A 26,332-nucleotide genomic window follows, 5' to 3' on the forward strand; every position below is an offset into this window, starting at 1 on the left:
ATATAAAGCTTGAATACGTTAATGTTTAATAGTGCATCAAAATTGCGTATAAAACTACATTATTTCAAACGCACAGCGCTTATAATTGCATGTCAAAGTTACGCGTTGTATTTTGGTGATTTAAAAATAGTACCACACTCCAATACATCGTGTATGGGTCTTATAGTGTAGTAATAGAGCGTAAAATACCCTTGTTTGAGTGTATGGTGATAATGGTGGTAGATAAAGGTCGTTTGGCTGGGGCGGGTGTCGTGCACACGGGGTGCACGCGGCGCGCACTCGGCGCCGGTCACCGGGCACGCGCGCACGTGTGCCTGCAGTGCACACCTATCTTTACGTCTTTGCAACTCGTGACCTTTCAAGAAAGTGTTCGTGTGCTCTCGACTTAATGAGTTAAGAAATTGAGTGTTCTGTTTTTTGTGTTCAATGACTGTTAACTTGGATAATTGGATAATTGTTATTGAAACTTTAAACTTCTGATATAACGTATATACAAGACTGATTATAAAGTGGTTAAAATTCATATTTAGTGTTTTACCACTAGACTATTAAGTTATAATGGAATACCATCACCGTCATATGGAGCAGACGGGTTCCCTGCATCAGCCTCAGCCATCTCAGTGGGGCTACGGTGGCTGGACACCCCCGGCACCAGCGCCGGCCCCACCTGCGCCCGCGCCGCGGAATAAAAGAACTCATTCTGAAAGTGAAGACGATGCTTTCTCGGAGGAGAGCAGTAAAGACGCACAGTAAGTTCAATATGAAAAGATTCAGCTTTCTTCGTAATTTTGTTAAGTTTTTCCAATATGATTCTAACTAGATTAAAATAATTATGAAATAAAGCTACGACAGCTACGATTTTCGTTAATTGACTACGAACGTAGCTTGCGCTACGATATTGCTATAAACTATAGTAATATCTCTTAGTTCACAATCTATTATACGCGTCACTGCTAAGCACAGGTCTTCCCTAAGGATATCCTCCGATACGGGAGTACTTTACCCGTTTTCCAAGAGATGTGTACCTTCTTGAAAATGCAGGTTTTATCTCGACGTTGAAATATTGCGTCTAATAATTAAAAAAATATACCTTGGAAATAAAATAATTGTCAATTAAGTAGGCACCGTTTTCCCAAATGGCTACCACTGCTTATCCATCTAAATCTACAACATAATAGCAATTATTTAATCAAAATAGAGGTAGGTAATTTTTTTTAAATTTTAATTTGAAACGTAATTTACAGTCAGTCCAAAATTACGTCATTACTTAATTTCACACAAAGTCAATAAAATGTATCCAACCAAATGACCTTAAGTGGGTAACCTATAACAAACTCGAATTTTTTTTCCGAAATAACGTTTGATCGAATTTTCATTACACCGAAAACCGAATTATAAGTAAACCGTTGTTCTTTTAGGATATGTTGGATGTTTATCGCCAAGACACGACTAGGTTCGGTTAGGTTAGGTTCAAAAGAAAAAACATTTTCCTCTCAAAATTACTTTCGAGGTTATGAAAACTCAAGCAAACGTTATTTCTGGAAAATGTCATTTCGGACTATTGACAGATAATCCTATACGTGTCATCGAGTACAAGATTAATTATGAGTACAGTGAGTTTGTTATTATTTTACAAAAACATTAACTTCATACTTCTTTCTACTAGAAAATATCTGTATTATCCTAGACAACTTTTTAAGTCATATTGGTTTTTCATAATTTCTATTCAAATAAGAAGAGGCCATAAAACAGCTCCCTGTAGAGGTACCTACTAATACAAAAACAGATGTAGCATACTCCCCCTGATGATGAATCCTGCCTACGTATAAGTGTAACTCAAAACTCTTTAAAACAAAATTGACGCCCCGTAATTCATGGACAATTTACATGAACAAATTGCCAAGTCTCGAACAACCAACCCTTCGCACAATAACAAATTCATCAACTCCAGGTCTCCAGGCGGAGATTCCTGTCAGTTACTGACGCGCAAGCGGCGAAGAGGAGTGATCGAAAAGAAGCGGCGCGATCGGATCAACACCTCACTTACCGAGTTAAAGCGGCTGGTGCCTGCAGCCTGTGAGAAGCAGGGAAGCGCCAAGCTGGAGAAGGCCGAGATACTGCAGCTCACTGTAGATCATTTAAAGATGTTACACGCTAAAGGTGAGTGATACTTGAATTTTCATAACAGAATTAATTCAGCAGCAACGTAGCTTCTTATCAATGAGTGCGTCCACGAAAATACTGCCACGACACATATTTATGCCGCTAAGCAGTAACGTCAACATTACTGCGTTTCGCTTTTGAAAGGTGCTGGTGAAACTACGGACACATGGGACTTCTCACTTTATATCTCAGATTGGCAGGTGATACTGCATTGTAATGGGTGAGCACTGCCACTGCGCCCATCATCCTGACACGTAAGTTGATGAGTTCCATATATCTATAAATTCACACTGCACCCCTACCCTTCAGAACTGGAACGCAGTAACGCTCTCATTACTGCTTGGCGGCAGAAATAGGCAACGTGGCAGAACTTCCCTGGACGAACACTTTCACAAGGAGTTTTACTGCAACTGATGACATCAGAACTTTAAAAAACATACACCACATTCACAACAAGTCACAAAATCGACTAAACAAAAGAACGTAAAATCCACCGTCTGTCATTCCATCAGCCGCCGCCCAGTTATACATAGTAAGTTATCAAAAATGGAGTACAAGATCAATAAGACCAATTCGGAAAATGAACTTTTCCAAATTGCTTCTGGTCTCGATAGTGAATGAATTTCATTGCTCTGATACTCCTAGTACAGGGAATACGCTAGTTTGAGACCAGATATTGGTGTAGTCGCCTTCCACGTCATTGCAAATGAAATTACTTTTTCAGACATAATTCGCGTATATTTGTTTTTTTTCCAAAAACCAACATTTCAAACTCTTTTCAGGTCTCATGATCACGGCTGTCAGATTAGAAACAAGGTAGTTAAATTCGTAATTGTTTTAACTATAGTTCAGAATAGGGAGGTTTGCATTAATATTAAACATAACTGGTTGATGGCTAATACCATCTCAGCCGTGACCATGGAACTTGAAGAGGCCCGAACGTTAGTATGTTTGAAAAAACTAACATAAACAATTTATTATTTTAATTTACATTTATAAAGACTTCCTTATGTGAGTGTTAATAAACATATTTTTATTATAATAAGATAAATTTACACGTTATCGACGTTTATTAACAGATGCACAAAAGGCTCCAGGCAAAGACATTTGCAAAAAAACTTTCTCTATTTCCCGTTATCCATTTCCGCATATTATCTTTAAAAAAATCTAAATCATTCGTTTAAAAAGCCCAGAGTCCGTTACGTTGCACAATCTAAAGAAACCTGCTCAACGACTTAACTACGCATTTCCGTTTCCTCCGAAATTAATAAAAAGATCACTAACAACTGTTTTTTAATAAAAAATACTTGCACTAAAAAAGGAAGAGTTACATTCGATGCATTGTCCTGTCTATTAAATACCCAACTGTAGTTAGGAATTACAGTTAAGCAACAGTAGATGAAAGAGTTAAGTGCTGCCACCTTATTTCTGCCGAGAAGCGTTAATGTGAGCATTGCCGTGTTCCGGTTTTAAAGAGAAAGGGTGCTGGTGAAATTACATTGACATGTGACTTCTTCTTTGTAATTTAAATCTCTAACTGGCTCTGCAACTGTTATGGACAGGCGTGTCGCTTACCACCAGGCGCACGACTTGTTCATCCCATCACTAAATTTAAAAAAAATCAAATTCTAAAATCTAACGTAAAATACAACAACGTTAAAATCCCTACGCGTTACTATGTCGAGCATCCCGTCCCATCGGTCTCGTGTCCCTATACAGATGGAATCTAAAGCGTTCCCACGAACGACGAGCGGTATGCGCCCGCGCTTCCGGGTCGACAGGTGGACCCGTGCAGGGGACACCGGGGCAGGGGAGCCAGAGATCCGAGTCGAGAGTTTTTACTTCCCATTTCTTCTATACGTTTGATTTCAATATAATGCGGGCACGACGACAAAAAACAATAGATTTAGTGTATTCGGTGGTTTAGAAAATCAATACCGGTAATATCTGAAAGTGAACAGACGCTCTAACATATACTAAAATAAAAGACCTACATGTTGAAGCCGGTGTCTCGTGTAAGGCCTGCCCCATCCTATAAGAGTGGCCGTACCTCGATCATTATCATAATCAGATAAAAATGTCCATAATGGCTGATTGACAAACATTGAACGAAATGCAGTTTTCTTTTTGTTCCTTATGTTGTGTCGTACGTGCATTTTGAACCGACTTAAAAAAGGAGGAGGTTCTCAATTGGACTGTATTTTTTTGTATGTATGTTACGCGATAACTAATTTGTGAACCGATTTCGATGATTCTTTTTTGTTGGAAATGGGGCACCTCAGTATTGTTCCCATTTAAATTTGAAGAAAATATTCCACCTCTAAGGGTGGCAAACTAGGGGATGAATTTAGTTTCGCGCACTTTCCGGTAACCGATTTCAATAATACTTGGCAAATATATGCAATTCCACGAACTCTTGAGTCGTTTCTTTTCTGTACTGAGATTATAACTGTCATTTTCGCTCTGGTGTGTGTGTTTGCTGATGTTTGGACCAAGAGCACGTCGAGCTAGACAATTTAATTAAATTTTTATTGAATTGATATTCAATAATTTTTTGTGAAATTACTCCACTAGTTTGTTATAATTATTAATACAAAGATCGAACACTCAGAAAAAATTCCTTCGATCCGGTCGGACAAAAAATAATTGAATATCAATTCAATAAAAATTTAATTAATACAGTGAATAGCGACATCTCTCGCTAGGACTGGTAGCTGTAAAGGTACTAACTGGGTGATAAATCTGTCATAGATTTCTCATAGATGGCGCTACGACTAAAAAGTCGTTGAAAGACCAAGTACAAAGACACGACGCAAGCACATAGAAGAATTCGTGAGGTCCGTTCCGTTCGTTCCGTAGCTTAGTTGGTATAGCGTCTGGCACGGTAGACAATTTAAATTAAATTCTACGCTATGTACGATTAGAACGATCCAAAGCGCAAATTGATCCTTTGTAGCTAATTCGTGTTACATGTCACATGGTCTAGCAGTCTACTCTCGTTCCCAGTCCGAAACAATTATGTCAAATAAGTACTACTCTAGTAAATCAAAAGACAATGTCAAGTATGAAGCTTCATTGACATCATACGTGTTTTATTTTGGTCGAGCATTATTTATTTGACAGTAATTGTTTTGGACGAAGCACGGGAGTACACTCCCTGATTATGAATATTTAAATTCGATATATATTTTAATTTGTTACTCATCAATCATTAATGTTTTTAAAATTAAACAAAGTCTTCCGTCCGGATATTATTATGTGGTCTGCTGTGTGGTTTTCCCGTGTTCACAAATCACATAAATGAAATACTTATTTCGAGCAGGCATGTGGCTTTTCTAGCCCAGTGGTCGCGCAACCGCACTCGCCAGGGCATAGGCGCATCCTGTGGGTTAAAATGTCAAGGACCAGTTTGTTACAACGCGCAATAGGAAATTATATCACTCACTGTATCACAGCCGTTAATAAATTGTTCTTGCACAGTTCAATTAGGTTGTAAATTCATTTGTAACACTATCTTTATCTCGGCTTTCTAAGGATATCCCGAACTATTGAACATTGGTCCGTATTGGTATTTCTTTTAATATTCCCTAATATGAGACGCGTTTTGTAATGTTTATAACAAGAATTGAACAAAAGAATTGCATATTTGCTCTATTTATTTTGCAAAAATATTCTTCAAAACATTCCCATGTTAATCGAATTAAAAAAAACACCGTAACACCTAATAATCAAACCGCAGTGCACAATTCCACTACGGTGACCAAACACCATCAAAAATGGATCATATCGGTTACTGCCAGGTAAGAAAAAAACACCCAGTGGTGCAGGACTCGCACCTGGCGTGGACAAAAAGTGCAGGAAGCGATTATGCCTTGTCAGACGGACACCCGTGTCTTGTCGTAGATATTGAGTTTATGTGAGGGGTTTGTTTCTTTTTCGTCTAAACGTGTGCAAGATTATTGAGTATATAAGGCTATTCAAGACTAGAGTTAATTGGAATTTACTAGGCAAACATAAAAAAATAACGCTTTAAGTTTTACAAGAATTCAAGCAAAGTTGATTGTAATATGTTTAATATGCACTCACACTCACTACAATCACATTTTTTCGCTACATTACGTTAGCTGAGCACATTGATTTCTGTGCAGTCGCGTGACCGGGTATTTAGCCGATTAACTAACTCTCGCGCAACACGCGTTAACTTGGATCAGCGATCTTAGTGCGGTCTCGCGGCTACACTTCTTATGAACTTTAAGCTGTCGAAATGTCAAGTGTGTCACATAAAATAATTTAGGGACATATTTAGGAGTTCAAAAAAAGACTGATGCCCACCACCGCCTACCAGAACGTAGATATTTTATTTAAAAAGTTCTCTAGTTACGTTACACAACTTTGTTTTAAAATTATATATTCGAATTAAAAAAATAAATAATAAAACCTTGACAAAAACTTTTTATTGATCTCTATTTGATAATTTATTTAATTTACCATAAACAAAGTCCATATCAATCGGTGGCAGCATAAAATAATCTCCACCAGTACAATATTTGCTAAGGGGACTCGTGGGAACGGGAGTGCGCGAGCTGTCCCACTGTCCACCCTTCAGAGGGTGGCACTCTGCAAATATAGGAGCTTATGGCAGCTCGTAATTATACAAAACGTAGTCCTATGATAGAGCTGTATTGTGTATGTGAAATATGAGACTTAACGTAAAGTTGTAAATATAAAATTGTAGAGTGATTAACTACTAGAAAGTTCCTTGTAATTCGCAGTTTTTTTGTTGTGCGAATCGTAGAATATTGTACAGAATTTTGTTTTATATATTTTTTTATTTATTAAAATCTTATTGTACACAAAATAACACATGGCGGACTTAATGCCGTTAGGCATTCTATACCAGTCAACGGAGAGCTGAGTTGAGAATAAATACCAGGGGTGCATTACATGACAAATAAAAAGAGATATGACCTAAGTTTGTAAATAATTATGACAAATAATTTACACACAATGTAAATATAAATTTATATACGAATGTATACCATATCAACACTTTTTCTCATGTCTACGTTTTGTTTATGGTGAAATGAGATCCAAACGTTTTAACGTAAATACGTCAAATAGACCACGCGCAAAATGGTTTTTTCGACGTTAAAAATACGCATTCAACTCGTTTTTTTTAATTGATAACGAAAACAAAGAGACCGAAACAGGGTTAACTAAACTTCGGCACTACTGCAGAATTTTCGTTCATCCACGGAAAAAACCGATTGGAATCATTCGATTGTTATTAGAGATATTTCAAATGAAATTTGATTTCCATGTTCCGTAATAAATAGGTCAGGGGACTATGAGCTTATTTTACAGTAAGAGAGTACATTAAGTATAAGTTATTTCTAAAAGGCAAATATTTAAATAGCGTGCAATAAATTTATAAGCGTCTACCTCACATGCTTTAAAATCCACGCAATTACGTTACCATTTCACCTTAATATATGCTTAAACGCAACTTATTAAAAGTTACTTTTCCTACCAAGGGAGACTACAGACCGCATGGGACACTATTAGTTTTTAAGAAATAGCATAAAATTAATTTGAAACCACATGAGACTGTTTTCTATCACCACTCATAGAAACCAAGCGTCGTCGCCTACAGTTTGCAGTCGGCTGACGTCCTCTGTTGCACAAAATCTATAAAATAAAACGCTTCACAGATAAACCTAAAAAGAATATAAAAAATATTAAATCTACATTCACACAATTCGATCACGTATCGTGAAGTTGGCGGCAACAGGAACTTGCCGGAAGTTAACTCTTCTCCTAGGAAAGGGTTGTCACACCTGCAAAGGAAAAAACTAATAACTATGCCACCGGCAATAAAGACGGAAGGAAGGGGTGTAATAGACTTCGAAAAATGCCAAGTAATCAAAAAGCACCTTAATAATAATAATGACTTTTTATAGTAAGCACGTTTTCAAAAAAAAAGTTAACAAAGTGCAGTATCGGAAGTAAAATCTATTGCTAATGAAAAGAATGAAGCTTCAGTAACACTTATGACCCTCGTTATCATAGCTAACGTAATCAACATTTTTAGAGTAATAGAGTTATTATAATATCTGGAATCAGTAAAACGATATCTACAATCCCCTGTAAGCGGCTTTTTTATATCTTTGTTAGTTTTATTGTTAAGCAAAATTAACGTAATGGATATCATACAAAGAAAACATTTTTTTTTCTTTATGATACTAAGTATTGGAGAACTTTTCCCAAGTTCCACCTTAACGCATAGTCATTCGTCGCCAGAAATTACCAGACTTTTTTCTACAACGATACATTTCGCACCCCTCATGGAAGAATGGCATAAGTGGAATTACGTCTAAAATGTTCATAGCTAGCTCCAATTACCTTGTAACTCTATCGACTTTTGACGTAACTTCACTTATGCCATTCCTCCATGAGGGGTGCGACTTTTATTCTATGGGAAATTCTTAAAATTGATTTATTATTATTGATACAAAGATCGAATATAGCGAACAATCAAAAATAAAAATTCCTTCGACAGTGGACTGAAATCAGCTACCTCGCCACGCGGAACAAGTCACGATACCTTACGAATTTCTCTGTGTTTATTGCAAATCTTTGCTTTTTGTTTTAATGGTTTCCTTTTAGTTATTATTATTTTGATGAACATAGAAATATACACACACTGGCATGTAGAGGAATGCTGGTTCCCAAAATAATGCAGTGTTTTTTGAAAAGAGTGGCCGGATATTTTACTTTTTTATTTAAATCTAATTTGGAAATAAATAGTCTGTCATTTTTCACATTCGTTTGTTTTATATAATTTCCTACTATAATATATTCACAGTATACATAGAAATGAGACTACATTAACTGTTATAAATTATCATGGTTTATTTTCTCTACAAAAGCATACAAAACAAGACTTCGTCCTTTCTCGTCAAAGGTGTTTTTCGCGACCGCGGCCGCATTTTGTTAATACACTTTTTTGTTTCTTATTTCGATAAAACAATGAAATAAAGTAATTTTCTAACAAAATAAAATAGATTAGTTAATGTTACGATTAGCTAACACTACTAATACAAGTTAATTTTGTTCTTGTAAATGTCGTAAACATTACATAAAAAACTATTACGTTTTCTGCATGGTCACAAAATGTAAAAAAAATTTGTTTAATTTAAATTTTCTTTAGTAAAGTTTGAGTACGACTGTAACCAAGTCAATGTTAAAAGAAGTTAATATAATTTCTAATTCTTATTTATTTCAATATAAAGGTTACTATTTTAAATTGCCACTTTTTGTTGTTTCCCTAAATATGTGTGTACCGGTATGTGTATATTGTTAGCAAAAGAAAATGAATAACAAATACAAACGACCGTGGATCAGGTTTCCATTTCTTCGATAAATTTGATCTGGTGACAAATAAAATAATAACATCTTGAAACAATAGGGATTCGCTAAAGCTAAACGTAATTACGAGAGCAATTTAGACGCCGAGAGGCCACTGTTTCCACTTTCTTTTATAATGATTGAGAAAGTTTAATTTGATCTCTGTTTGACTGAGATAGAGTTTTTGCTACTTCCCGAAAAACGTTTTTTTTTATAAAACTTAAGTGCGCATTTGACCTCCACAGCCACCGAAACAATAATTTATCGCAAACCAAATTTCCCGGTCGTATAATTTCATGAAATTTAGCCGGTAAGTCCAGCTCGATCATATGATTTGACACCGCTGGATTATTTTTTATGGAGTTGTGTTAAAGACAGAGTCTATACGGAGCCAATCGAATCGTTTGCAACCTTAAAACTCAAAATTCGTGAAGTGATTAAAGACCCACCATTTTGTCAAAAAGTGACTAAAAACTTTGATGAAAGAATCGACATCTGTAACTGTGGTCGTGGTGGACATTTATCAGATATCATTTTTCATTCGTAATTGCCAAACCTTACTTTTTGTAATACAATAAAAATTTTAATCATTGTCATCTAAATTTATTGTTTTATTTTGATTGACAAAACAAAGTTCTTGTTGAAAAACCCTATACTTCATTACGCTATGTTTACATTTAGTTAAGTACCTTTGTAGTGTATAAAGTTCGATTAAGTTTAAATTCATAATAACTGAACATAAATTTGTGCAAATTTTTAAAACTAATCGACTGATAAATTTAAATAATTTTATTTCATACTGCAAGCAAATTTGCTCGTCCGAAATGTCCGAACATACGAGTATAATGACAGCCGGTGGGCTGGCATTATATTTTTCGGAAGTCTGGTGAGACTACACAAGATTAAGTCTTATTGTAGTTTTTGATCATTAAATATTTGAAATTCTTCTTTTTAATTTTTATAATATACATTTCGTAACTTTCATAAGCGTGTGTTTTATTTTTAAAACAATAATAAATTTGCTCATGTCCCGCCTTCAAAGAAAAAATGTTGGTCACGTTAGGCAAACCCCATACGAAACAGCCAAAAAGACTGTTGATATTTGTTCCATCTGCTTGTAACCATCTAGTAGCAGCAGAGCTCCTTGTGAAAGATTCGTTCAGGGAAGCAATGTGAGCATTACTGCGTTGCGGTTTTGAAGGATAAGGTTGCTGGTGAAAACACAGGCACATGGGACTTGTTAACTTATGTCTCAGGGTGACGGGCGCATTGGGAGTGCCCCTCAGATATTTGTGATTTTAAAGCTCTGTGAAACTGCTATGGACAGGCGCGTCGCTTATCAAGAGGGACACGACTTGTTTGTCCCGTCACCTGGTATGATGAAAAATAGTATCGTTAAGATTTTTATTGAATTGATATTCAATTATTTTTTGTGAAATTACTCCACTAGTTTGTTATAATTATTAATACAAAGATCGAACACTCAGAAACAATTCCTTCGATCCGGTCGGATTCGAACCGACGTCTTCTTGCATACCGTGACAGACGCTACACCAACTAAGCCACGGAACGAACCAGCGGACCTCACGAATTTCTCTATGCGTTTATTGTCGTGTCTTTGTATTTGGTTTTTTGAACGCCTTTTTAGACGGAGCGCCATCTGTGAGAAATCTTAAATACTAATCTTATTTCTTTACCAGTCCCGGCTAGAGACGTCGCTATTCATTGTATTTTAATTTTTATTGAATTGATATTCATTTATTTTTTAAGTGAAATTACTCCACTAGGTTGTTATATATAGTATCATTTCGGTTACGATGGAACTGTCCTGAACGTTGTATATATAATAATCACAGTACTGGGTACTAAAAAAACCGACTTCAAAAGACATTCACCCCTAGTTTGCCACCGTTAGAGGTCGAATATTTTCTTCAAATTTAAATGGGACCACTTTTTGTTCACTTCACTGGGATCACTTTTTGTTGTTTGTGCTTCAGAAGAAGTACTCTCTTTCCAAGAAACATCAAAATCGGTTCACAAATGCTGGAGACATCGCGTAACATATATCAAAAAAAATTCAGTCGAATTGGGAACCTCCTCCTCCTTTTTTGAAATCGGATAAAATTCCTAAATAAATAGATAGAATAGTAGAGTCACGACTAACTCGTCACAAATTACGCCATCATTCTATACCTAATTGTTATTTGCTTGTTATCAAATTTTCAATTAACAAGGCATCTCGTCAGGGGTTTCGGATAGAATGCAACATACAATGGCTGGTAATAACAAAAAGCTTTTATAGAGATGCTTTTAAAGTCCTTTCAAATAATTGGGTCGTCTTTGTGGCCCTATGTAAGCACAAATGAAAAGGGATCGGTCGGTCTTAACTGGAGAAAACTCAAATTATTGAATCGTCAAAATTGGTACGAAACTTTGTTATTATTATTAATAATAGTAATAAATAAATCATTTATTTGGCATCCAAGGCCCACTTGTTAGCAAAATACGGGCATTTTAAACTTACGACTATTGTTAGTAAACACAGAGACAAAACATAAAAACACACATTATTACGCTCGAGGCACCGCCGATCACCTTACTAGAACCTGGACGAAATGACGAAGCATCGGCGCATCGCGGTTAGCCGCAAACGTTTTCAGCATGCTGTTAGGGCAACGCAGTCTCGAGAGTAGTGACGCCGTCTTTTTTCGCATCACAGCAATAAAGTCGTTTACTCCTGCTTGAGCAAACATCGACAATGCGCTACGATGTGGCGGTAGTCCCAACAGCATCCTGAAGCCGTTATAGTTAACCCATAGACCACCCGTGTAGAAGGATTGACAATACGCCTTGAATAAAGTTATTTTGGCTTCCTCACTTCAGCGGGCGAATCTATGTGCCAACATATTACATCTGGCAGCCAACGCCCTACGTTCACAATCAATGTCAGTTTGGTCTCTTAGATCCTCCGCCAAGTAATGTCCTAGTTATTTCAATGTGCTTACCCTCTTTAGCGCTACCTCATTTAGAATAATTTTAGGTTCATAAGACACACTCTACCGGGGATCCCAAAGACCATAAACTCACTCTTGACACAATTTTATACAAGGCCATGAGTACTTGAATACTGCTCACAAAACCGAAGGAGCTCCGCAATTGAGCCCGCCGTTGGACCCACCAGCACCATATCGTTGGATGTTATTTACGCTGATGCCGTCGATACGACATCCGACAGGCTTACTGCTGAGTCAAACGATCAGATCGTTTACGTACAGGTTGAAAAGCTTCGGCGAGGTCAAACCCCCCTGCCTCACCCCACACTCCAACCTGTATGCATCCGAGAAAGCCCCTCCCCATCTTACATTATTTTGCTGGTTCGTGTACCAGCACTTTAGCACACTTATCAGGTCCGTTTGTACCTGCCTGCCTGCCTTCTCGAGCTTGTCCCAGAGAGTGTTATAAACCACCAAGTCAAAAGCTTTAGATAGATCAAGAAAAGAGGCGTACACCGGCGTCATCTCTCCGTGTAGTATCGGACAGTCTGCTTAAGACATAATATGGCGCTTTCTGTGGAAAGCCTTGGCCTAAAGCCGAACTGAGCGTCGTGCAGATCCAAATATTTATCCAGCAGTCTGTCCAACACCTTAGCAACAACTGTGGCCAGCGATATCAGACGGTAATTTTCATGACTGGCAATATCTCCCGTTTTATTTTTAACTACTGGCACCACTATAGTTTTAAGCATTTCAGGCGGCAAATGAGAATGCCTAATACACAGAGAGAAGAACATAGATAGCCAACACTCTGGGAAGATGCACTCTCGCACATTTCAGGTGCTCGATGCTGAGAGCGTTGTGACCTGGAGATTTTCCTCTTGTCATTTACCTTATTACCTCATCCACCTGCTTAGCCGAAAAATGCAAAACCTCTCGCCCATTCCCGGTCCCAGCATCAAGCGGCCTGTGTAGCATAGCTAGCGGGGAAGAAACTTAAAATTTGCCCATAAACATGTTAGCTATGTCTCCCTCAGTGTTGCAGCCTGACACAGTTGTAGGCAAACTCGGCTTAACGTTCAGTTTATTGGTCAACTTCCAAAACTGGACGAAGTTCTTGGAGGCTCTATGCGCTGCTATCATATCCATTCTGATCTGTTTCTCATTTTTCTGACACCACTTTAGCCTGGCTCGACTCTAACTTTCACGCATTTCATGGCAAACTGTACCGGTTTTGGGTTTGTTGTACTGAACCCAGATCTGATATTTAAGTCGAGCCTGCTCATGCGCACTACGTACCTACATGTTTATTCCACCCAACAACCACACGCCGTTTACCTATGTTATCCGCTTCATCAGTCACAGCTGAAGCTTCAGACAATATAGACACGATGTTTTTATACAGCTCATCCAGCACCTGCTTATGAAAGTGTTCAGCACATCTACCTTCACCACAACTTCTGAAAGAATCTAGATATTGAATCTCTTTCAAATACTTCTTACTTATTACATAGTTCGTGATATCTATCTATCTGATCATTCGATTTTTGACCCCAAAGCACCCTGTTACGCACTGCGTTTGTCATTTCTAACTTAAGTGGTATTATGTTTAAATTATATTCCACAATAAGAGGCCTATGATCAGACCAATAGACATCACAAGCCACGCTTACACCGCAAACTGTACGCCATCTAATCATCGCAAACTACCATTCTGCTTACTTTCATAAGTGTGTGTGTCAGAATCTATATTTAACACTGTGGTGTCTGCACACACCCACGATTGCTCTATACAATAATTGTAAAGATCATTCCAAAACATGGCGCCTGGATGAGCATTATAATCGCCTAACATGTAAATAGCCTCTATATTATTATTTTCCGCTATCGCACCTAGTTCGCTCAAACAATTCGCGAACGTGGGAAGGCTACTAAGTTTTTCGGTGGGCATGTAAATACTGCATATAATAATGTATTTATTACTAAACATAGTTGCCCTAATAGCCGTCAAGCTGTCACTGGTACAGTTGATTACGGAAATCGATTTAAAAATTCCTTTTTTTTCCAGAGGATAGCCACACTTCCGTAAGGCCGCCCAATTAGCGGGCCCTCAGACTGATCGACCGCTGACTTACCCGTGTACTCAAAATCATCACTAATAGTACCTAGCAGAGGTGTATCATACGATAGCAGCCAGGTTTCCTGGAGCGCGACTATATCTGCGTTCTTACATACTCGTATTTCTCTAATATCCGCCAGTGAACGCTTAACACCTTGACAATTAAAGGATACAAATCGGACCTTATATTGGGAGCTTTGTTACTACTATGTCTATCATTATCCATTAATATTAGCTTTATTATTCGTTATTGTGGCCTTATCGTTCCTGGATTACCTTTGAAAAGTTTCTTATTAAAGTTATTTTCATCCGAGTTGTACCGAATAAGCAATGCCTTCATCTTAGGTTTAAATCATATATTGAATTATTATGAGAGTCAGAAATAGAACAAGTTCTATAAAGTTCTGTTAAATGTAAATAAATCATAATAATTTGTAAAATTTTTGAAAGATAATCAACTGAATTGAATTGAAATCATTTTATTTTATTAAAATGTAACAAAGTCCAAAGTGTCAAGCTTGATATGCTCTTGACTGCACAAGAAAAGTAACTAAACATCAACTCAAATCCGAAAGTTCCAACAAGAGTAACTGCAAATGTTATTGGCGAAACTTCCCCGAAATATTCAACTACGACACCCTATTGCTCCTGCCCTAATGCCCCACTGTCTAAACCCATAAACCAAGATCTCCTAACCCTGAATGAATTCTTCACCAATCAATACACTTTATTTCCTCTCGGAAGGGTATCGCGGGTCAAACCAATCTGGTTTCGTAAACCCTACGGACGTCCGGAAACAAGAATCCCGTTGCATATGCCGCATCTTATTTCCCTTTCATTCTTATTGAAATTTCGTTTCTTTATCTCTGTCTTTTAACTTGTTGCACTGTTTAGGGGATTCTTGTAAGGGGATGTTTGAAAGCAAGTTTTGTTTTCTTGATTTACGTCGATTATCTCGCTCTATTTATTATTTAATGCACCTGGATTAAAGTACCTACCTGGAGCTGTCTTTTTTAATGATAAAAAACAGATGATTTCGGTTGTGGAGTTACGACAGCACGACGTACACCATTCCTTATCTGTATTTTGGCGCACGGGATACGGCGATTGGGAAATCCTTTCTCCACCATGGCAAGAATTATAATCTAAACAATCGGTACTACAAGAAGAAGCAGTGGGACGCATTATTTTGATGATGACGATAATTTTGGGTGTAAAATTAGAACAAATAAATAAAAAAAGTTGGCAAATGAATGTCATGTGCATTTTGATGAGAATCGCCAACGGTAATATTGATTATCCAGAATTATTGTTACATATAAAGCTTCGCACTGACTTGTTGCAATACAGAAGACGACCAGTTGCAATTGCCTTTTGCAAGCGTTAATTATAGACAAAACACGTGAACGTGACTGGCGATGATACTCTATATTTGTACCCGCGTCAAAGAACATATAGCTGATGTCAAACACCGTCGCGTAAACAAATCTGCAGTCTGCGAGCATGTCATGGATAAACCTACACATTCAATGAAGTTTGACAAACCCCAGGTTTTTACAAAAGAAGTCCGTTATCTACCCGGGATGCTGCGAGAGGCCATTGAAATTAAAAATACATCCTAATTTCAACAGGGAAGATGGTTTCTCCGTACCACCAGTTTGAGATCCAGTATTTTCTCTAATGAAAAATCCCAAACAGACATAAGACTGCAGTACTAATTAATATGTTTTAGTTTATTCTAATTTCTATTAATATATTAATAATTAATTGAACTTAATAAAAATTCATTCAATAAAATAATTTGCAAAACTTAATGTAGCGTACATTGGAATGTTTTCTGTGTAAAATTAAAAATAAGGTATTTAATTAATAAGTATTGTAACTATGAAAAAACAAATATACGCGATTTAAATCCGGAAAAATAGTTTCATTTCCTATGTGTAACAATCGCGAAAACCTAAGAACTCGATATAGTCAGTAGTTTTTGTGTAATTGTGTTTTTTAGAAACTTTTTTCTTTGTTTTTTTAGCAATTTTGCAAGTACTTTATGTTGTTTGCTAAAGTTGGAAATTCGTAAATGGCAATTGATTACTCTTATTTAAGTATAACTTCACGTATATCGTATATCACGGCTTAATTGTACAATTAAAGTATTTTTAGATTATGTTATTTTAGTTTTCTTAAAATGCAAAAATAAATATAGTACAATCTTTCTTACGCTATTTGAATAAACTAAATTTAGAATTAACAAATAATCAATACAATATATTTGTTAAATATTCGGGGTAGATACTTTGGGGAAGAAAGGATGTAGAAGCCAAACTACAAAGTTACAAGTTGAATAAAAACTAAATTTTGTAAACGTTTTGGTCATGCCTTTTTTGTTTTTATGTTTATGTAGAAATGCCATATTTTCGCAAATAACAAAATCTTGGGAAGACTCGAAACAGTTTGAAAATTTGCTCATTTCTAATAGAATTGGCTTATACACCCTTTTTCCCCTAAGTGTCGAAAGGTCACAAACTCGTTTTTGCCAAAAATGAATTATTTTTACCTAGACCTCCCTTAATAACTTTCATTATCTCTATTACAGGTCTAGATACGTTCGCGTATGACCCTCAACGTTACGCCATGGACTACCATAGCATCGGTTTCCGAGAGTGCGCAGCCGAAGTTGCCCGGTACCTTGTGAGCTGCGAAGGCCTGGATATCCAGGATCCTTTGCGCCTTCGTCTCATGAGCCATCTTCAATGCTTCGCGGCGCAGAGAGAATTAGCCGCTAAGTCTGCGAATTGGGGATATCCCTCAACACCTGTACCGCAATACCCCTCAACACCTGTACCTACGCAACCCCAACATAATTATACAGAATTGGGGCCAAGACATGAACCCGCAGCGTCAACAGCTTCGACTGTTGCCACACCAACACCAATAGCACCTTTGTCTACGGCTCCAACGTACCCTCACTATCCTCCAGGACCACCGGCTCCTCCGGGACCTCACCCCGCCCCTCCAGCTCCTCACTACCCCACACCATATCCGCACCATCCAGCACATCACCAATATTCACAAAATAGTTCGAAGCCCTACCGACCTTGGGGAGCAGAGCTAGCGTATTGAAAATTTCGTTTTAGTCAAAGTTGAGTTCTTAAAGAGTTTAAAACAGAAACTTTGTTAGCGTAATTTAATCGGAGTGATATTTAACTCGAAGGTTCTTGTTAAAATTTTGGCCAGAGAAAAGACGAAGTTATGATTGTATTGGTATAGAAATTTGCTGAAATAATCCTTTAGCAGTTTACGAGGAAAATTAAGTTAAACAGAAATAAAAACTTAAAACCATTCAAGAACAATTAGTCTCCGAAGTGATTTTTTTCTCTGGTCAACTTTTCGAAGTTGGTGTAATTTTACAAGTAAAAGGATGCCATACAACTGCGCGAAATGCGAATTGTAAGCAAAAGCGAGCAAAACGTTGTTTTTTAACCATTTCACAGCAGTCGTATTGAAACAAATTAAACTTGTAGTGTTCCTCCATTTTTATAATAATTAGACGAAAGTATCTTAATACTCCATGCTAAACTCGATGAGTACTAAGGAGTCACATAAATAATGTTCTCTGCATAAAGACAGTATAGCTCCTTGAGAGAGAGAGAGAGTTCAGGGAAGTACTGGAACCATACCTGTTTCTGCCGCCACGCAGTAATATGAGCATTATCAAAGGGTACTGCCGAAAGTACAGATACTGGGGACTTGTCAACTTGATGTCTCAGGGTGACGGGCACATTGTCAGTGCCACTTAGATCTTTCCGATTTTAAGCTCTGAGTGGCACAGCATCTGTACAGACAACCTTACCAATTGCCTGCTCTCAAAGTAGGGACTTCCCTGTGCTATAAGTACCAGAGCGACGGAATTCACTCTGGGGCACTTCCTAGAACATCCTGTCTAGAACCAATCTAGAAAAATTCGTTTCCCAAATGATCCTATAGGGATCATCGCATCCAGTGCCCAAAAATTTTAATTCAAATTTGTCAAATGACCTTTGACTTTGCTACAGAGGACATCCACATTATAAGCCTTCGCTCATGTTGTTATAGCCCCCAATATTTAAGAATTTATTACATTAGGCAAGAAATATAACGTGCCTATGATTTTTTTTACTTTTTTAATACATCAACAAAAAAAAAACACGTTGTGATAGATCTCAAAAAGATACGCAAAAATCATACAATTGTTATGTAGATAACGAATTTACAAATATATACAATAAGTTGAGTGTAGTTATATATTATATTGAATAAATATATTGATAGTCATTAGAATATACGCATTGTGACCAAAATACAAGCTTTAAGTGCTTTTTTAGACTTATATTCATAAGCTTAAATAAACAAGTAAGTGGCAGTGTATAGGTACAGTCGACTCCCGTAGATACCTGACCCCCTCACCTGCTTAAAATTCATTTTGATATGACTTCCTTATTGCATCGTTAATGAATAACGTTTTAAGAAACTTCTTAAGTCAAATTTGATCTTTAATTACATAAATGATAAAGAAATGGATTTCTCACATATGGAGCTACGGCAAAAAAGTAGTTAAAAACAAAAAAACAAAGATTTGCCACAAGCACGCAGATAGATTCGTAAAGTCTGCTGGTTCGTTCCGTGGTTTAATTGGCAGAGCGTCTAGCACGGATTGCTGGAAAGCGTTGGTTCGAATCCAGCCGGATCAAAGGAATTTTTCTTAGTGTTCGATCTTTGTATTAATAATTGTAACAAACTAGTGGAGTAATTTCACAAAAAATAATGAATATCATAGTAATAAAACATCGTGACATTTAATAAACTTATTTACATTATATAAATACAAATTTCAATCAAAAAGCTGTAATTTATTTACATTTTTCTGTTGATACGTAATAGGCTTTTAGAACCAAAAGGTCGGTCGAAGGTTAGGTATCTTAGAACATCGACTGTACTTTCTATTTTATTGGATTTCAAGTTCCCTTTGATATATAAAACGTTTAAGGTCAACAAATTCTCGGAAACATATTACGTTGGATTATATGAATTGTATCGAAAATGAAATTTCTTTCTTATATAGACTTCAGTTGATATGTACGTCATATCCTTAAATAAGAGAGTGACGAATTTCGAAAATATATTTTAGGGAACTAACAACGTGGCACCAGCCTTATATGCCATTTGCCAGAAATCATGACAAATCTTTATATGACATGATATCACATACCTTCCAGTAGCAGTAGAGCTTCTTGTGAGTGTACTGCCATCAGGGAAGTACTGCCGTCTTACGAATTTCTACCGCCAACCAGTAATGTGAAACAACAAGTTTGTGATACTTAAAGGTGGAATATTTTCTTAAAATTAAAATGGGGCCTCAACTAACAAACCCCTCTTTCAACAAAATGATATTAATTGAAATCGGTTCACAACTGTCAGAGTATTAGCGTATCATAGTATACACAAAAAATACAGGCGAATTGAAAACTTCCTCCTTTTTTTGAAATCGGTTTAAAAATTTGACAAACACGTAAAATTTGTAAATTTTTTGATTAAAGATCAAAACTTGATGTGCTCTTTACTTTACTCTGTTTTTTGTAAAGCTTCGAATGCGTCTCGAAAATGTTACTATTAGGGGAACAAAATGTGAAATCAAAATCGAAAGCTACTGTAAAATAAAATACAAACATTCAGAAGGTTAGAGTTAAAAGAAACAATAGCTTTTGTGACGTCACAACTAAGTGGCACATTGGCTGGAACAAGATCTAGAAGTACGCATCAATTGCTGTAACATAAGACTACTAAATTGGACAATAAATTTCTTAGGCACTATATTAATATTATGTTACACAGTTTGTTTGCCACTGCAAGCAACGCGCTGTTTGTTTTTCTAGAAAGAGATAAATCATCTCTCCAGTAGGGCTAGCACAACAAGGCGCACCTTGCGCGAAAGCGCAATAACAGTATCTCGAGCTTTCTATGCGAGAATAACAGTATCTCGAGCTTTATGTCGCTCTGGCAGAAGTAGCGTTCTGCCGTGCTAGCCCTACTGCACCATTAAGTTCTAAGTTACTCAACTTGACGTATATTTGTGTTTTTCAAACAAACCGACATTCTGGGCTCTGTACAGGTTTAGATCGCGAAAATAGAGAGATGATTTATTTATTAAGTACTTTAACAGCTGCCAAATACTTTATTATTCTAATGGTTGTGAAATGTCGAACGTGTGATTTGTACATAAGTTTAATGTTGTAAAGTTTTTGTAAATACAAAGAGCTTTGAATTGAAGTATAAAGAAGAGAGATTAAATTATTTTACCACAATCAATATTGACTTTTTATTTCAATATAAATAAGTATCGAAACATCAGTTACATCAACGCTGGCTTTATTCCCATACCGTTAGGCCACCTGTTTTGTTTTAATCCAATTTTCAAATTAAACATATCCTGCAGGCCATTTTAGAAAGATAAACATCGCACAGGTGTTTTAAAAAATGTTAAAAAGTCGATTATCGCAATTAAAATGCGCGACCAGAGGCCAGATGTCCAGCTAAACTTTGATAATTCACAAAGGGTGGCGTAGTAAAAAAAATACAATAAACATAATACTACATGGTCGTGCCACTTGAATGCTCGTATGGGATACCGCCACCCCTGTGTTTCCCACGATGTCCGTCCTACTCATTACCATTGGCTGCGGTATCTTGCGTCCTATTCGCACGTACTTCCGTAGGAAGCGCCGGCGCAGGGTGCAAAAACGCGATGTTTTTGTCCGATCGTGTGTACGCCGTGTGCCGGTATTTTTGAATTGAAAGTGTGTGTAGGACTTTATAATTATCATGAACGCGAAAAAAGTGTTATTAAATTAAATCCCAAGTACCGGTCCATATTTAAAGGTTCTCGGGTTTCTCTCAGACAAAAGGTTAAGGAGACCGGTATCATGACTGTGGCATCACAGAACATTTACTCAATATTTTTCTATGCCCGTAAAAATATGCATAATTTCATTAAGAAAGAAGATATCAACCTTAGAAGTAAGTCCAAACTCATGGTGCCACGACTTCGTTTAACTAAGATAAACTATTATTTTGTGGAGAACTGTATACGTATTTACAATAAAAACACTATAATTTCCTAAGTTTAAAACTTACATCAAAAGTAATTTTAATTGAAAAGTCATATTGCAAAATTTCAGACTACGTGTTAAACAAAGATGTTTTGAAAGACGACACGAATCTAGATCCCGCATAAATATTATTAAAAGTGTATTCCAATTAAGTTTATTTGAAACGAGCAATCCCTAGAGTTTCTTTCTCGTTTTTCTCAGGGAAGTCCGCACAGTGAACGAGCAGTAGTTTATATAAATGACGTTTTCAAGTGTAGAAATTTTACCTGTGGAATAAATCATTATTTGACTTTGATTTCATTAAGACCTTAGACTACAAGCTTAATTTATTTTCTATCCTCTAAACTTAATACAAGTAAAACAAATGTCAAGGGTGCCACAGTAAGATACACACTAAAAAAGGAGCTTTAATTATTACGCAATCTTCTTAAAGCTATACAATTAAATCTTAGACCTTTGATCTAATCTCCTCTAATCAAGTGTAGTTGCGATGCGTTAACTAAGTAAGAATTTTAGGCATCTTCTTTGCGCATATTTTCTTTATATTGAAGCATTGACTTACAAATAAATGGACGACGGGTCTAAAACAAAAACCACGAAAAAAATGTCCCAAGTCATCCTATTTAAACGTAGTGACATGTAAAGGAACATGAAAAAGCTAAAACGTTGAATTTAAATTGTAATGTCATCGCAGTACTGTCTAATTTTGCTTGCTTCGCTGTCAGTCGAACAAACGAAGACTAAAGCGTGAATGACGTTCTGTATACGATTTTAACGCCCTATAAGTTCGGACACTTTTTAGCGCGGACCCGACGTCCATATAATTGTAAGTCAATGTATTGAAGCCTAAAAACAGATTTACTAAATTTATTTAACAATAAGACAATTTGGTATTTGTTAGTTCTATAATATAAATAGAAAATATAAATATAATTCAGAAATAACTTCTAGCAAGTCTGTATCATCATAAGTCTTATTTTTAAGCAAGGATTTTAAGGTAATGGAGGTCGAAATTCGACGTCTTGGTGCTTACTTTGCATGTGGTGGACGCGGGTTCCTATTCGTGCCACCCGAGCTTCGTCGCTGGTCTGCTGTAGACTTTTAGGAGCGACCGCCTCACTCCAAGGTACTTCATGGTGTAGTTAGCCATGCCGGAGCATTGTAGTAGTATATGCGCGTCTGTTTTTTTGTTTTCTTTTCTTCCTTGTTGTATGTTCTGCATGGAGCTGTCCGTTACTTTCAACGGCTCTGTCTCACGAATGCAATTCCTTAATTTTGTACAGTCAAAACAAAGGCCTCTAAAAGGATGATGTCAACAAAGGTTTACGTGGAAATTCGTTGTGCTAGCAAGAACTAAACTCTTAAGTCCCATTATCTAATTTTGCTAAACAAAACAAACTGATTAAGGGGATTGTTTTGACAGGCATCGCGGACGCGTTTGTCACTTGATAACAATGCAATGTTTCTGTCTCTACCATGTAGTGGTCTCTACAGACTGTGTTTCAGTTTCAGTTTCAGTTGCAGTTTAAGTTTCAGTTTCAGCTTCAACTTCAGTTTCAGTTTCAGTTTCAGTGTCAGTGTCAGTGTCAGTGTCAGTGTCAGAGTCAGTGTCAGTGTCAGTGTCAGTGTCAGTGTCAGTGTCAGTGTCAGTTGTCAGTTTCAGTTTCAGTTTCAGTGTCAGTTTTAATTTCAGTTTCAATTTCAATTTCAATTGAATGTCCTTATAAAAGATCAGATTCTAAGGCTGATGCAAATATAGGTGGCAAACATTTATTTTTTTATTTAAAAACTAAGTGCGCACTTAACTTCCATCTGATGGAAAGTGACGATGTGGTCTACGATGGAGCATGCACACATAAATAATGCGTATTCACTCTCGCCTTGAAAAGGTTCAAATTATTTTCCACTCCAGCCGTTCGCCACATAAGTATGGAAGCGAAACGCTTCGTACTGATCCTTGGAATATACACAATATAAGGGTGGAACCCCAGCCTACGTCTGGTCCCCTGATGATGGAAAGGGGAAGGCGGAATTAAATCGTGCAATGCCCTCGCACACTTTCCTTGGTATATCCTGTAGAACACCGATAAGCACGCAGGCAGAACATCACAATGAAGTCATTACGTCCTAATGATAATACAAATTAAGATATCACTGACGTCACGTATAGCCCAAAAAGGACGTTAAAAAAACATAAACGATTTTAAGACAACCGTCATTTGAGACCCAGATCTAGCAATTAGATAAGTATGTCAGTCTCAATTTTTTTAACTATCGGCACTATCTAATATCAGTAGCAGCTACAGCTACGTCCCTAGCAGTCGTCTAAAAGAAGTTACGTAATGTCAAAATAGTGACAGGGAACAGACTTTGATGGATGAAATCATTTTGATCACATGTTCTTAATATTTTCAAAATATTCATACCAAACTTTTGATATGGTGTAAGTATCGATTGATTTCTTGGGAAGTAATCTAGAATTCAGAGACTACCTATAAACGAAAGTGTTTTAAAATAACAATTAACGATTCAAAACTAAAAACAGACTGCATCATTATTCGTCTATTCATAACAGACAACGTAGTCCATAATTATACTAATGCATAGAATGACATCGCATTACTAATTATATTACATATTGGTTATATTAATTGTATTTGAAGTTACATCAAAGAAATTTTAAATAATGTCCAAATAAATTAAATGAGATTAATTCAAGTAAACAAAATTAAAAATGAAATTACTATTGTGGTATATAATAGTGGCACCTACTACATAAGTTTACGTAACTACCATGTGCTCTATTTGAATATTTTGTGAATTTTATAAGAGTGTTGTTATTTGACCTACTCTCCTGACAAACTTCGTTTCACTCGCATCAGTCTTTTCAATCTTGGTGCTTTTAATCCAGAGTCAAAAGCGTAGCGAGTGCATGTTCGTCGTCTCTGCCTGGTGACGGGCAGGGGTAGTACGTTTAAAAATAATAAAAAATAAAATAAAAATAAATATAATTTATTTCGGATGTCTATGATCCATATTCTTAAATTATAAAATTAGTTAATCACTTTAAAATTAATCACCTTAGAGCATTGACTTACAAATAAATGGACGACGGGTCTAATACAAAAATCACGAAAAAATGTCCCAAGTCAACCTATTTAAACGTAGTGACATGTCAATGAATATGAAAAAGCTAAAACGTTGAATTTAAATTGTAATGTCATCGCAGTACTGTCTAATTTTGCTTGCTTCGCTGTCAGTCGAACCAACGAGGACTAGAGCGTGAATGACGCTCTGTATACGATTTTAACGCCCTATAAATTCGGACACTTTTTAGCGCAGACCCGACGTCAATTGTAAGTCAATGCCTTAGAGTATTCAAAATGAAAATAAAATTAAAAGAAAGTAATTAAAACCCAAAATTGCAATCAAAATTATTAATTAAATCCTAAATCACAAAAGAAAAAGCATAAAACATAAAAAGCGTATTTTTGAGCCTTGTTAACTAACTTTAAAAACAAGCAACTGACAAACCACGACCCTACTAAATTTTATTGAGGTTGTATAGCTGATCTGCAGAATATAATCAAACAACCTCTATTCAAAGCTCTCTAAGTTAGCAATAATCTTAAATAATTAGTTTCAATAAAGCACGCAATGTTACGTTGTATTTAGAACCTGATAAAATAGACTACATTAAAAGTTCGCGTGTGAGAGTCCAGCAATGTCTGTCCATTATTTCTGTTTATGTATTGAGTTGGCCAAAAAGACCGTGCGGTATGAAAGTATAAATGAATAAAATTTAGAAAAATAAATATCAAACTGTAATCAGTCTAAATGTCTCCATGACGCAACGGTTATAGACCTTGGGTTCGATTCCCGGGCCGGCAGAAATATTTGTATGGCCTATATTTAATTCTCTCGTGAGTTTTGTGTAATTTGTGGTTGTCTAATGTATGTACCCATTGTACCCGTGATACAGGGTTTCCCTAGTGCGGGGCTATGTGTGTATTAGCTTATAGTTATGTATTAGCCATGTTGATCTACAATCTTTTGACATCTTTTAGAATTAGTAATTTTAGAATTCCCTTTTCATAAATATTCCTAGTTTTACTTATAAACTACAGTTATAAGTGCCGTTTGATAATTTCTTGGTCATCAAAATGGTATTAATTTAAAGAATTTTGTAAAAACCGAAACCATTGAAAAACTGAACGGGCTCAGGCGAATAATAATAATAACCTTATATATAAGTCCAAATTCATGGCACCACGATTTCTTTTAATCAATGTAAACGATTATTTTGTGGGGAACTGTATACGTTTTTACAATAAGATTCCGGAGCATATATTAAGATTATCATTTCCTAAGTTTAAAAATTATGTTAAAAATATTTTGATTGAAAAGTAAAATTACAAAATTGAAGACTACGCGTTTAGATAAAGATGTATGGAAAGACGACATGACTCTAGATTCCACACAAATTTGATTCAAAGTGTATTCCATAG

The 26,332-nt window shown here is 36.4% G+C and overlaps 1 protein-coding gene across 1 annotated transcript; it reads left to right on the forward strand.

Annotated features, from left to right (window-relative positions):
• Nucleotides 1–287: 287 nt before the first annotated feature.
• Nucleotides 288–18,037, forward strand: LOC113230484 (hairy/enhancer-of-split related with YRPW motif protein). Its single transcript, XM_026464435.1, has 3 exons — nucleotides 288–749; nucleotides 1,952–2,160; nucleotides 17,276–18,037. Exons 1-3 carry the CDS (start codon nucleotides 559–561, stop codon nucleotides 17,800–17,802), a joined length of 927 nt encoding a protein of 308 aa, XP_026320220.1. The 5' UTR covers nucleotides 288–558; the 3' UTR covers nucleotides 17,803–18,037.
• The last annotated feature ends 8,295 nt before the right edge of the window (nucleotides 18,038–26,332 follow it).

Source organism: Hyposmocoma kahamanoa, unplaced genomic scaffold (assembly GCF_003589595.1).
Source record: "Hyposmocoma kahamanoa isolate Upper Pololo Valley unplaced genomic scaffold, ASM358959v1 63, whole genome shotgun sequence".
In the NCBI taxonomy this organism is placed as follows: Eukaryota; Metazoa; Arthropoda; class Insecta; order Lepidoptera; family Cosmopterigidae; genus Hyposmocoma; species Hyposmocoma kahamanoa.